Source organism: Bombina bombina, chromosome 1 (assembly GCF_027579735.1).
Source record: "Bombina bombina isolate aBomBom1 chromosome 1, aBomBom1.pri, whole genome shotgun sequence".
NCBI classification, from domain to species: domain Eukaryota; kingdom Metazoa; phylum Chordata; class Amphibia; order Anura; family Bombinatoridae; genus Bombina; species Bombina bombina.
Window position 1 is genome coordinate 171,242,994 of NC_069499.1, and position 14,457 is coordinate 171,257,450.

General features: G+C 37.5%; 1 protein-coding gene across 1 annotated transcript in view; it reads right to left on the minus strand.

Moving 5' to 3' along the window:
• CAPN3 (calpain 3) overlaps positions 1-14,457 on the minus strand; it is a 337,900-nt gene that overhangs the window by 138,549 nt on the left and 184,894 nt on the right. Inside the window, exon 13 of the mRNA XM_053697721.1 lies at positions 4,294-4,502. Coding sequence (XP_053553696.1) covers positions 4,294-4,502 — 209 coding nt within the window. The remainder of the gene's footprint in view (positions 1-4,293; positions 4,503-14,457) is intronic.

Sequence of the window (14,457 nt, forward strand, 5' to 3'; positions counted from 1 at the left end):
GTTACCCCCTTCATCAGACAATACAAAATAACATTGTTATTTTGTATTGTCTGACGAAGGGGGTAACACCCCGAAACATTACATTAAAGGTAACTTTGGAAATCCTGGCGAGTGCATCCCCATTCTTTACTACTATAAATACAATGGAAGCACCCTGGGTGGATGAAATGTTAACCGTGAGTGCTGGTCTGCCTGCTGTCTATATATATATATATATATATATATATATATATATATATATATATATATACACATTTTTTAAAAATGTTTAAAACATATTTTAAACACCCTTTTCCATTTTTTTAGTGTTATGGTTTCTACATTTAATAGCTTACATTAAGACAATTTAATTGTGTTTTGGGAACTAATAACTTTTCTACAGGTAGAAAACCTTCTAGATTGTAAGTTCCCAAGGGAATAGGGCCCCTCAATTCCTCCTGTATGTGTTTGTCTTGTCTCTTACAAGTTTTTTTTATCATTGTTTTATTTAAATTAATTGTACCCATAGACAGCGCTGAGGAATATGTTGGCGCTTTATAAATAAAGTATAATAATAATAATAATAATAAAAACCCTTTGTCTGAACTGCTTTAGATTGGAAAAGGTATCCTGCCCGTAACCTCTCTAAGCAGGATTACTTCTCTACTCTCATCTTTACTCTTTCTTCAAACCTAAAACATCTGTTCACCACTTTTAATACCCTCCTCCGCTTACCCCACCACCTACCTACCCCACCTCCTATTTCCACTTCTCTCTCAGCTCAAGATTTTTCCAACCACTTTACCAACAAAATTTATTCCATCAGAAACTAAATCAGCTCTCAAAATACTACCAGTCTCCAACTCCTTCAACCGTCTGGTGATGTCTAAAACCTACAAAGCCACAGATTCAGCTATTTTGCCCCTACTACAGAGGAAGAAGTTTCCGCCCCTATATCTAACTCACCTCACTACCTGCTCCCTTGAACCCATCCTCTCACAACTACTGCCCACATTCTTGCCTGCTCATACTCAATCCTCACACATATTTTTAATCTCTCCCTCAACACTGGTATATTTCCCTCATCCCTTAAACATGCACTAATCACACCTATCCTCAAAAGAATCTTGTCCCGATCCATCATCACCATTCAACTACTACCCTATTTCCATACTCCCCCTTGCCTAAAGCTTCTGAATAGGTTTTTTTATACACGTTTATCACATTTACTTACATTAAACTCCCTCCTTGATCCATTGCAATCTGAATTTTAACTCTAACACTCCACAGAAACAACAATCATTAAGGTTACTAATTACCCAATTACAGCAATATCAAAAGCCACTTTTCTCTGTTAATCCTTCTAGAGCTGTCTGCAGCCTTTGACACTATTGACCACCCTCTCTTGCTCCAAACCCTACAATCCTTCGGAATCTGCAACACAGCCCTCTTGTTGTTCTCCTTCTACCTCTCTAACCGTACCTTTAGAGGGCAATTTATCAAGGTGAGGCAGACAGGGGCATACCTACGCATCCCTGTCTGCCGCAGTTCGCCTCTGGTGGGCTGAATTTCCCTGGCGGAATTTAGCTTTGCACACGAGCGCTATTTTGTGCTTGCGTGCAATCCTGCCCCCTGCCCGCGCACAGCCAATCATGCACGGGCAGGAGCTGTCAATCTCCCCGATCGGACTAGACCGCAGAGATTGAATCTGATGACCGTTGTTTGTTTAATACAGCGTGCAGGTTCTCTTGTGAGAACCTGCAGCCGTAGTGGGTCGAAGGGCTTGCAAAGCCTTTGATAAATCGACCCCTTAGTGTATCCTTCCCTGGCATATCCTCTGACCCTTTACCACTTTCTGTTGGGGTACCACAAGGCTCTGTCCTTGGTCCTCTTCTCAATATATACATCATCCTTAGGTTCCTTAATAAAATGTCACAGGTTTCAATATCACTTGGATGATGATGATGGCAAAATCTACCTCTCTGCACCAGACCTATCCCCTTCCTTACTAACTCATATCACTAACTGTCTTTCTAATATTTCATCCTGGATGTCGTCCTCTCACTACCTTAAACTAAATCTCCCTAAAACGTAGCTCCTTATTACCTTACCCCTCTTCCAAAATCTCTACCGACAACTTTCTCTAACTGATTACCCCAACACCACATGCCCGATATTTGGGGGTCACACTTGACTCTGATCTTTCTTTCACTCCCCACATCCAGTTGTTGGCCAGTTCCTGCCACTTCCACTTTAAAAACATCTAAAAAATTCACACCTTCCTCACACAAGACACAACTAAGGCTTTAATCCACTCTCTTATTTCCCGCCTTGACATTGCAACTCTATCCACTCCGGCCTCCCTTGCTGCCGTCTATCTCCCTACAATCCATAATAAATGCCTCTGCCAGGATGATCTTTCTTATATGCTGCTCCTCATCTGCTGCACCTCTCTGCCAATCCCTTCACTGGCTTCCTTTAATCTCCAGAATAAAACACAAAATCCTGACTCAGACATTCAAGGCTCTAAATAACACTACTCTCTCTTATATCTCCGACCTCATCTCCAGATACAATCCCTCCCGCCCCTTTAGTCTGATCATGACCTCCTCCTCTCTTGTTACTGTCTCACATTCTACAAGACTTCTCCAGTTTGGCCCCTATCTTGTGGAACTATCTGCCTCACTCCACAAGCCTCTTCCCAAGTTTTCAAACTCTCAAGTGCTCCTTAAATACTCTACTGTTCAGGGATGCATACAATATACACTAACATGTTCTTAGCTTAGTTCCTCTCCTTTTGTCATCCACTTGAACCCCCTTAGCATGCAAGGCTACGAGCCCAGCTTCTTTGTAGGTCATCTTCATGAGAGCTGATAAAAGGGACACTGAACCCAAATTTTTTCTTTCGTGATTCAGATAGAGCATGCAATTTTAAGCAGCTTTCTAATTTATTCATATTATCAAAATTTCTTCATTCTCTTGGTATCTTTATTTGAAATGCAAGAATGTAAGTTTAGATGCCGGCCTATTTTTGGTGAACAACCTGGGTTGTTCTTGCTGATTGGTGGATAAATTCATCCACCAATGAAAAAGTGCTGTCCAGAGTACTGAAACAAAAAAAGCTTAGATGCCTTCTTTTTAAATAAATATAGCAAGAGAATGAAGAATATTGATAATAGGAGTAAATTACAAAGTTGCTTAAAATTACATGCTCTATCTGAATCACAAAAGAAAAAAATTGGGTTCAGTGTCCCTTTAACAACAGTGCAACTCTTGGCAGGGCCCTCTATCCCTTTGTTTCCCATAATTGTAAGCTTGCATATTAGACCCATGTTTATAGCACACCAGAATATGTTGGTGCTCTAAAATTAACTGATAATAATTATAATAATCAAATTAAAAAGGTTTGGATTTCAAAATAGTTTGGATTTTGAAATTATTGTGTATTATCATCTTCAAAATGGATTTTGAGAGGGGATGGAACCAAAAGTAAACAACAATATCTTATGTCATTTAGACAATATTTACATGTCTACTACAGCTTAGACATGCAACCTAAAGGTATATCACTTAATACTTTTGTACACATAGTACTATCAGAAAGATACTACAGTACTGTCATCAGAAACCCCCCCACAAAAAACAAAAACAAACCAAAGACACAGGTAGAGAAGATTGACATACAGGTGGGGAACAATTGTAATTTTTGATAATTTCATTTAAAAAAAATATTAATTAAAAAGTTTGGATTTTAGAATGTTTGGATTTTGGAACACCCGATTTGAGTGCAAATCCAGATCTTAGTGTGGTGATTTAGTATAAATATGCTCCAAAAGCTGAAGTCAAAGAAGGGGCTGCATACTTCCGCATTCAACAGCTATTGAAGCTGCCGAATGCCCATGTCTAGTTACTAAACACGTGCACAGACAAAAAAGTTGTTTAGGACAAATCATCACAAAACATATCTCTTTCATTTCATCTAATGTTAGAATTTCTTTGTTAACCAAAAACCATTTGTGTGCTAGCTCCTAAATGAAACATCCGCAGGGCAGCAGAGGAGCAACTGGATAGCAACTTATGCTTGAAAGTTAAAGTGGTAAAGGAGCAGCTGAACAAAAGTGAAGCTTATATACTAAAAAAAAAAACTTCTACGCAAATGAAATACCATCATATTAATTCATTTATGATGATTACAAAGCGTTTAGAGGTTTAAACATGATAATTATAAATTTAATCAAAATAAGATCACAATATATACTTATGGTCATTTTCTAGAAGGAAAGCAAAATATAAAAATTAAATATAGAAACTTACTCAGATATGTTCCTTTTCTCTGAGAAAACTCTCAGAATAAACTCTCCTTCCTGGTGGGGTTCATAGGTGGAAGGGATGATGACATATTCACTGGGGGGTAGGCGGAATCGCTGTGAGATTTCTCTCATATTGATGTAGGACTTGCATCTGTCCTTAGACGCGTTGTAGAGGAAGAAGTCCTTCTGTAAGTGCTGTTTGTTACCTTGCATCTGGAAGACAAGCTCATATCAGTAAAAACTAATTTTCACTAACCTCAAAGAAGTATATTGGTTGGACTGGCTCAGCAGCTTGTTTCACATAATAGTCCTTTTAGACCTATACCGCACTGTTAGCTGTGTTTTCTTTCTAATACATATTGCTTATATGATTTAGCACAATGAAGAACTGGCCTAGAATAATTAAAGATATTTATAAACTTAAATGAAGCACTTTAAAGGCAAATCATTTTAATGTATGTCTTATTTTATTTACTTGTTTATTTATGTTATTAATTTAAAAGGTGAGCAATGTAAATCCATTGAACTTGCAGAGGTTCAGACATAATAATCATTAGTTAATTTGATTACTTCTTTTACTGCCTTCTGCTTCCTTTTGTAGACAACGTTTCATATTAAACCTGTGGCCTCTTCTAGGATTTGGGCTTTTGGGTCTTAAAAAGGCCAAATAGACATAGTCGCCTATATAAATGATATGTTCTTAATGGTACAATAAAGTAGTCTATGTAACACTGTTCTTGGTTATTTACATTTGGGTGTCAATTTATTAAAGTCTAGCAGACATGATACGCTGTAGCCTATCATGTCCGCCAGACATCACTGAATGCGGACAGCATACGCTGTCCATATTTAGCATTGCACAAACAGTTCTAGTGAACTGCTTGTGCAATATTGCCCCCTGCAGATTTTCCGCCAATCGGCCCCTAGCAGGGGTGTCAATCAGTGGCATATGAGTTAAGGAGCAGCGGTCTATAGACCGCTGCTTCTTAACTCCTGTTCTTAACTCCTAAAGACTTGCGTGTGAGTTAGCCTAATTTGGCGAATAATAAATTGACCCCTAAAACTCTATTCTAATGATCCTCAAAAACAATATTGCAAAACAAAAGATATGACAAGTTAACTTAAAGTAAGCACCATCTATGTTTAATCTCCAACCTGGTATCAACATCTACTGTTCTCTTCCAGGTTTGAGCAAATATTTCTCTTTATTTCAGTTATTGTTTGAACAATGAGTAAGGTAGGAATTTACTTTAATAGTGGGTCATGTGAGATTAACTTAGTGGGCTCTTGGTGGGTGGGGCCCATAGTTTGTACTTTAGGGTGCTGAGGTCCCTTGTTTTGAGGGATCCCTTGGAAGTAAGAGTTGCTAAAATTGGGAGATTATTTAGGGTGGAAGTGCTTGTGGTATGGAGTGAAAAAAATCAGTCACTATCAGTAAGTGTTTGCAGAGGCTGGATTGAATGTAATCAGAGATTAATGTATTTGAAGGATTAGGGGTTATACAAGTTAAAGGGACAGTAAACATCTTGAGCTTTTTATATACAATTTTAATTTATGTGAAGCGAAACAACTTTGCATTATATTTTTATTATTTATTTTCCCCCCTTTTATATAATTTAGCTCAGCAAATAGAGCAATTTCTAGCTATCAGATCTTGAAGCGCACTTTGCTGACTTCTCAAAGCTAAAAACCTACTACTTATCTGTCCCTAATTCGCTTTAAGTGCAAAATACAATTGTTCTAGGTAATATTGCATACTTGTATCAAAGGCACACATATATTGAAAACCTTGAGCTGAAGCAGAGTTGAAATATTTTTTTAAGTAACATAGTAAAATAGTAAAATAGTAATTTAGTAAAATTCCATGTCTAGCCAGAAATGTATCTAAACCATTTTTAAATGTATCAAAGGTATTGGCATTTACTACCTCCTTAGGTAATGAGTTCCACAATTGAATTGCTCTTGCTGTGAACAAAATGTTTACATTGCTGGAGATTAAACCTCCTTTCCTCCAGCCTTAAATTGTGGCCTCTTGTCACAAACAATTTTTTTTGGAATAAACAGAGCTTCCACCATCTCTGTATATGGGCCTTCAATATATTTGTATAAAGTAATTATGTCACCTCTCAAGCGCCTTTTTTTTTCTAGAGAAAACAGACCTAGTTTGGCTAGCCTCTCCTCATAGCTTCAATTCTTCATTCCACTTATTAGTTTTTTGGCCCTTCTATGAACTTCTCTGCAATGTCTTTTTTAGAGATCGGTGCCCAGAAGTGAGGTCTTCCAGGGATTTATATAGTGACAGAATTATGCTTTCTTTCATGTAATTGGCTAGAGTCCATGAGCTAGTGACGTATGGGATATACAATCCTACAAGGAGGGGCAAAGTTTCCCAAACCTCAAAATGCCTATAAATACACCCCTCACCACACCCACAATTCAGTTTTACAAACTTTGCCTCTTATGGAGGTGGTGAAGTAAGTTTGTGCTAAGATTTCTACGTTGATATGCGCTTCTCAGCATTTTTTGAAGCCCGATTCCTCTCAGAGTACAGTGAATGTCTGAGGGATGTGAAGGGAGTATCACCTATTGAATGCAATGGTTTTCCTCACGGGAGATCTATTTTATAGGTTCTCTGTTATTGGTTGTAGAGATTCATCTCCTACCTCCCTTTTCAGATTGACGATATACTCTCATATTCCATTACCTCTACTGATAACCGTTTCAGTACTGGTTTGGCTATCTGCTATATGTGGATGGGTGTCTTTTGGTAAGTATGTTTTCATTACTTAAGACACTCTCAGCTATGGTTTGGCACTTTATGTATTTATATGAAGTTCTAAATATATGTATTGTACTTATATTTGCCATGATTCAGGTTTTCAGTATATTTCCTTTTGCAGACTGTTAGTTTCATATCTGGGAAATGCTTTTTTATGAAAATGTATTTCTTACCTGGGGTATAGTCTTTTTTTCAAATTGACTGTCTTTTAAATTTGCAGGCAGAAATAGACTTTCGAGGGCTCAAAATGCCAAAGTTTATTGTGTCATTCTTGGCGCAAGATTTTTTGGCACAAAGTTACGTTCATTTACGCAAATTCGTCATTTTCGCCATCTTAGTTGACGCTGAGTCCTTCACAAGGTTGCGTCATCTATGACGTGAGTGTGACGTTTTTGGCGGCAAAAAATATTTTTTTCTGTTTGTTGTGCGTCATACTTGGTGCCAAATATTTTCATTATTTAAGACCCCATTTTTATTTAGTTCTTGCCTTTTTCTATGTCAAAGGGCTATGCTTGTGGAGATTATAACTCCAGCTGTGGTTTGTAATAGTTGTCATGATAAACTTTTACATGTAGAAAATGTATCTATCAGTAGTAGTTCATTACCTGTTGCTGTTCCCTCAACATCTAATGTTCAATATATACCTATAAATTTAAAAGAATTTATTTCTGATTCTATTCAGAAGGCTTTGTCTGCCATTCTGCCTTCTAATAAACGTAAAAGGTCTTTTAAAACTTCTCATAGAGTTGATGAAATTTAAAATGACCGGCAACATACTGATTTTTCCTTCTCTGATGAGGATCTATCTGATTCAGAAGATCCTGCCTCAGATATTTACACTGACAAATCCTCTTATTTATTTAAAATAGAGTATATTCGTTCTTTATTAAAAGAAGTGTTGATTACATTGGATATGAAGGAAACTAGTCCTCTTGATATTAAAACTAGTAAACGTTTAAATTCTGTTTATAAACCTCCTGTGGTTATTCCAGAGGTTTTTCCAGTTCCTGATGCTATTTCTGATATGATCTCTAAAGAATGGAATAGGCCTGGTACTTCTTTTATTCCTTCTTCAAGGTTTAAAAAATTGTATCCTTTGCCAGCAGTTAGATTGGAGATATGGGAAAAGATCCCCAAAGTTAATGGGGCTATCTCCACTCTTGCTAAACATACTACTATTCCTATGGAAGATAGTACTTCTTTTAAAGATCCTTTAGATAGGAAACTTGAATCTTATCTAAGGAAGGCTTATTTATATTCAGGTCATCTTCTTAGGCCTGCAATTTCGTTGGCTGATGTTGCAGCTGCTTCAACTTTTTGGTTGGAAATTTTAGCGCAGTATCAGATCATGATTTGTCTAGTATTGTTAAGTTGATTCAACATGCTAATAATTTCATCTGTGATGCCATTTTTGATATAATCAAAAATGATGTTAGATATATGTCTTTAGCTATTTTAGCTAGAAGAGCTTTGTGGCTCAAATCTTGGAATGTTGAAATGACTTCTAAATCCAGATTGCTTTCTCTTTCTTTCCAAGGTAATAAATTATTTGGTTCTCAGTTGGATTCAATAATTTCAACTGTCACTGGGGGGAAGGGAGTTTTTTTGCCTCAGGATAAAAACCTAAAGGTAAATCTAAAGCTTCTAACCGTTTTTGTTCCTTTTGACATAATAAGGAACAGAAATCTAATCCTTCCCCAAAGGAATCTGTTTCCAATTGGAAGCCTTCCTCAAATTGGAATAAATCCAAGCCTTTTAAGAGATCAAAGCCAGCCCCCAAGTCCGCATGAAGGTGAGGCCCTTATTCCAGCTCAACTGGTAGGGGGCAGATTAAAATTTTTCAAAGATGTTGGGATCAGTTTGGTCCAAAATCATTGGATTCAGAGTATTGTCTCTCAGGGGTACAGAATAGGATTGAGAGTAAGACCACCTGTGAGAAGATTTTTTCTCTCACGCATTCCAGTGAACCCAGTAAAGGCTCAGGCTTTCCTGAAGTGTGTTTCAGACCTGGAGTTATCAGGGGTAATCATCCAGTTCCGTTTCAGGAACAAGGCCTGGGGTTTTACTCAAATCTATTCATTGTCCCAAAGAAAGAAAATTCATTCAGACCAGTTTTGGATTTAAAGATTTTGAATCGATATGTAAGAGTACCAACTTTCAAGATGGTGACTATAAGGACTATTCTGCCTTTTGGCATTATATGTCCACAATAGACTTACAGGATGCATATCTTCATATTCCGATTCATCCGGATCACTATCAGTTCCTGAGATTCTCTTTTCTAGACAAGCATTACCAATTTGTTGCTCTTCCTTTTGGCCTAGCAACAGCTCCAAGAACCTTTTCAAAGGTTCTAAGTGCCCTACTCTCTGTAAGAGAGCTGGGTATTGCAGTGTTTCCTTATTTGGACGATATCTTGGTACTTGCTCAGTCTTTACGTTCTGCAGAATCTCACGTGAATCAACTAGTGTTGTTTCTTCAAAGACATGGTTGGAGGATCAATTTGCCAAAAAGTTATTTGATTCCTCAGACAAAGGTAACCTTTTTAGGTTTCCAGATAGAGACAAAGTCATGGACACTGAATCTAACAGACAAGAGAGATTTGAAATTGGTTGCAGCCTGTCGGAACCTTCAGTCTCAGTCATTCCCTTCAGTAGCTATGTGCATGGAAGTTTTAGGTCTCATGACTGCAGCATCAGATGCAATACCCTTTGCTCATTTTTATATGAGACCTCTCCAGCTTTGTATGCTGAACCAATGGTGCAGGGATTATACAAGGATATCACAATTAATATCCTTAAATTCCAATGTTCGACTTTCTCTGACTTGGTGGTTAGATCACCATCGTATAATTTTAGGGGCCTCTTTTGTTCATCCAACCTGGACTGTGATCACAACAGATGCAAGTCTTTCAGGTTGGAGAGCTGTTTGGGGATCTCTGACAGCACAAGGGGTTTGGAAATCTCAAGAGGCTAGATTACCAATCAATATTTTGGATCGTGCAATTTTCAGGGCTCTTCAGTTTTGGCCTCTGTTGAAGAGAGAATTGTTCATTTGTTTTTAGATAGACAATATCACAACTGTGGCATATGTCAATCATCAGGGTGGGACTCACAGTTCTCAAGCTATGAAAGAAGTATCTCGGATACTTGTTTGGGTGGAATCCAGCTCCTGTCTAATTTCTGTGGTTCATATCCCAGGTATAGACAATTGGGAAGTGGATTATCTCAGTCGTCAGACTTTACATCCGGGAGAATGGTCTCTTCACCCAAATGTCTTTTCTCAAATTGTTCAGATGTGGGGGCTTCCAGAAATAGATCTGATAGCTTCTAATCGAAACAAGAAACTTCCCAGGTACCTGTCCAGGTCCAGGGATCCTCAGGTGGAAGTAGTGGATGCGTTGACACTTCCTTGGTGTTATCAACCTGCTTATGTTTTCCCGTCTCTAGTTCTTCTTCCAAGAGTGATCTCCAAAATCATCATGGAGCAATCGTTTGTGCTGCTGGTGGCTCCAGCATGGCCTCACAGGTTTTGGTATGCGGATCTTGTTCGGATGTCCAGTTGCCAACCTTGGCCACTTCCATTAAGGCCAGACCTTCTATCTCAAGGTCTGTTTTTCCATCAGGATCTCAAATCATTAAATTTGAAGGTATGGAAATTAAATGCTATGGGGTAGATCCAATAAAAATCGTCGCCCGCAAAAGTCGGCGACGCCAATATTTGCGCGGGTTTGGTATCCTATATATGGCGTAACCTAGAAGTTACGCGCATATATTTCTGCCGTCGCCCGTAGTTTTTTGGGCCATAGGCAGGTATACCAAACCCGCGCAATTTGGTATCCAATATACAGCGTAAAGACTTACGTGGCGAAAATGGAGAAATCTTACTCCATTTTCACCTCGCCACAAAAAGCAGCCGTAAGAAGCCTTACGCTGACTATTGGAGCCCTGTAACTCCCTAAACTGGCTGCTAAAATAAACCTAACACCTAACGCATGCGCAATGTCTATCTCCCTGTCAACCGCGATCTTCTAAAATAAACCTAACACCTAACGCATGCGCAATGTCTATCTCCCTGTCAACCGCGATCTTCTAAAATAAACCTAACACCTAACGCATGTGCAATGTCTATCTCCCTGTCAACCGCGATCCCCCGCCGCAATCCCTAATAAAGTATTTAACCCCTAAACCGCCGCCATCTACATAAACTAACCCCCTACTGTGAGCCCCTAAAACCGCCATCATCTAACTGATCTATCCCCTAATGTGAACCCCTAAAACCGCCACCATCTAACTGATCTATCCCCTAATGTGAACCCCTTACACCGCCGCCATCTATATTAAAATTATTAACCCCTAATTTAATCTACCTACCCCGCCGCCAGCTATATTATCTATATTAACCCTAAGTATATTATAGTTAATATAGTTATTACATTATATATATTAACTATATTAACCCGAATTATATTAGGGTTAATATAGTTAAAGGGACATTAAACACTTAGAGATGGTAATATAAAATGATAAATTGTATATAATAAAGCAGCTCTGCAATATACTTTCATTATTTATTTTGTCCTCTTTGCCTGTAATTCCATTCTGAAATTGTGAGCTTTTCAGTTCCTGTTATAAATGGAAGTGCAGAACACTGTTAAATCCAGCACAACCATTGGCTGCACACTCTAGTGACCTATGTATAACTGTCCCTAATTGGCCACAGCAGAGAAGGTAACACAAGTTACAACATGGCAGCTCCCAGTGTTTTATAGACACTAAAACTTTACACTTATTTTGTCACTTTTTAAACAACTAATGAAACTTTAAAAAATACATCTACATGTTAGTCATGGACTAATCTTTTCTTTGAATGCATCATTCTATCTAGCATGTATTTAGTGTTTAATGTCCCTTTAATATAGTTACTATAGTATTTATATTAACTATATTAACTCTATCTAACCCTAACACCCCTAACTAAATTCTTATTAAATAAATCTAATTCATATTATAAACTAAAATATTCCTATTTAAATCTAAATACTTACCTATAAAATAAACCCTAAGATAGCTACAATATAACTAATAATTACATTATAGCTATGTTAGGGTTTATATTTATTTTACAGGTAAATTGTTAATTATTTTAACTAGGTATAATAGCTATTAAATAGTTATGAACTATTTAATAGCCACCTAGTTAAAATAATTACCCAATTACCTGTAAAATAAATCCTAACCTAAGTTACAAATACACCTACACTATCAATAAATTAAAGAAACTACAAATATCTATCTAAAAATACAATTAAATAAACTAAACTAAATTACAAAAAAAACAAACACTAAATTACAAAAAATAAAAAAAAGATTACAAGATTTTTAAGCTAATTACACCTATTCTAAGCCCCCTATTAAAATAATAAAGCCCCCCAAAATAAAAAAATTCCCTACCCTATTCTAAATTAAAAAAAGTTCGAAGCTCTTTTACCTTACCAGCCCTTAAAAGGGCCTTTTGTGGGGGCATGCCCCAAAGAAAACTGCTCTTTTGCCTGCAAAAAACCCCACAATACCACCCCCCAACATTACAACCCACCACCCACATACCCCTAATCTAACCCAAACCCCCCTTAAATAAACCTAACACTACCCCCCCTGAAGATCTCCCTACCTTGTATTCACCCCGCCGGGCAGAACTCCTCATCCGATCCGGGCGATGTGTTCCAGCAAGTGGCAGTGAAGTCTTCTTCCATCCGGGCGATGTCTTGAAGCAAGCGGCAGAGAGTCTTCTTCCATCGGCGATGTCTTCAAGCAAATCGGCATCTTCATTCTTCTTTGTTCGCTCCTCCGCCGCGGAGCATCCTTCCGGCACGACGACTTCCCGACGAATGAGGTTCCTTTAAATGACGTCATCCAAGATGGCGTCCGCCGAATTCCGATTGGCTGATAGGATTCTATCAGCCAATCGGAATTAAGGTAGAAAAATCTGATTGGCTGATTGAATCAGCCAATCAGATTCAAGTTCAATCCGATTGGCTGATTGGTTCAGCCAATCGGATTGAACTTGAATCTGATTGGCTGATTCAATCAGCCAATCAGATTTTTCTAACTTAATTCCGATTGGCTGATAGAATCCTATCAGCCAATCGGAATTCGACGGACGCCATCTTGGATGACGTCATTTAAAGGAACCTCATTCGTCGGGAAGTCGTCGTGCCGGAAGGATGCTCCGCGGCGGAGGAGCGAACAAAGAAGATTGAAGATGCCGATTTGCTTGAAGACATCGCCGATGGAAGAAGACTCTCTGCCGCTTGCTTCAAGACATCGCCCGGATGGAAGAAGACTTCACTGCCGCTTGCTGGAACACATCGCCCGGATCGGATGAGGAGTTCTGCCCGGCGGGGTGAATACAAGGTAGGGAGATCTTCAGGGGGGGTAGTGCTAGGTTTATTTAAGGGGGGTTTGGGTTAGATTAGGGGTATGTGGGTGGTGGGTTGTAATGTTGGGGGGTGGTATTGTGTTTTTTTTTGCAGGCAAAAGAGCAGTTTTCTTTGGGGCATGCCCCCACAAAAGGCCCTTTTAAGGGCTGGTAAGGTAAAAGAACTTTGAACTTTTTTTCATTTAGAATAGGGTAGGGAATTTTTTTTATTTTGGGGGTTTATTATTTTATTAGGGGGCTTAGAATAGGTGTAATTAGCTTAAAAATCTTGTAATCTTTTTTTTATTTTTTGTAATTTAGTGTTTTGTTTTTTTTGTAATTTAGTTTAGTTTATTTATTTGTATTTTTAGATAGATTTTTGTAGTTTCTTTAATTTATTGATAGTGTAGGTGTATTTGTAACTTAGGTTAGGATTTATTTTACAGGTAATTGGGTAATTATTTTAACTAGGTAGCTATTAAATAGTTCATAACTATTTAATAGCTATTATACCTAGTTAAAATAATTAACAATTTACCTGTAAAATAAATATAAACCCTAACATATCTATAATGTAATTATTAATTACATTGTAGCTATCTTAGGGTTTATTTTATAGGTAAGTATTTAGATTTAAATAGGAATATTTTAATTAATAATATTAATATTAGATTTATTTTAATAAGAGTTTAGTTAGGATGTTAGAGTTAGATAGGGTTATTATACTTAATATATATATAATATAATAACGATATTAACTATATTAACCCTAATATAATTAGGGTTAATATAGTTAATATATATAATATAATAACTATATTAACTATATTAACCCTAATATAATTAGGGTTAATATAGTTAATATAGCTGGCGGCGGTGTAGAGGGATTAGATTAGGGGTTAATATATTTATTATAGGTGGCAGCGGTGTAGGGGGATGTAGATTGTAGGCAAAAGAGCATTTTACTTTGTG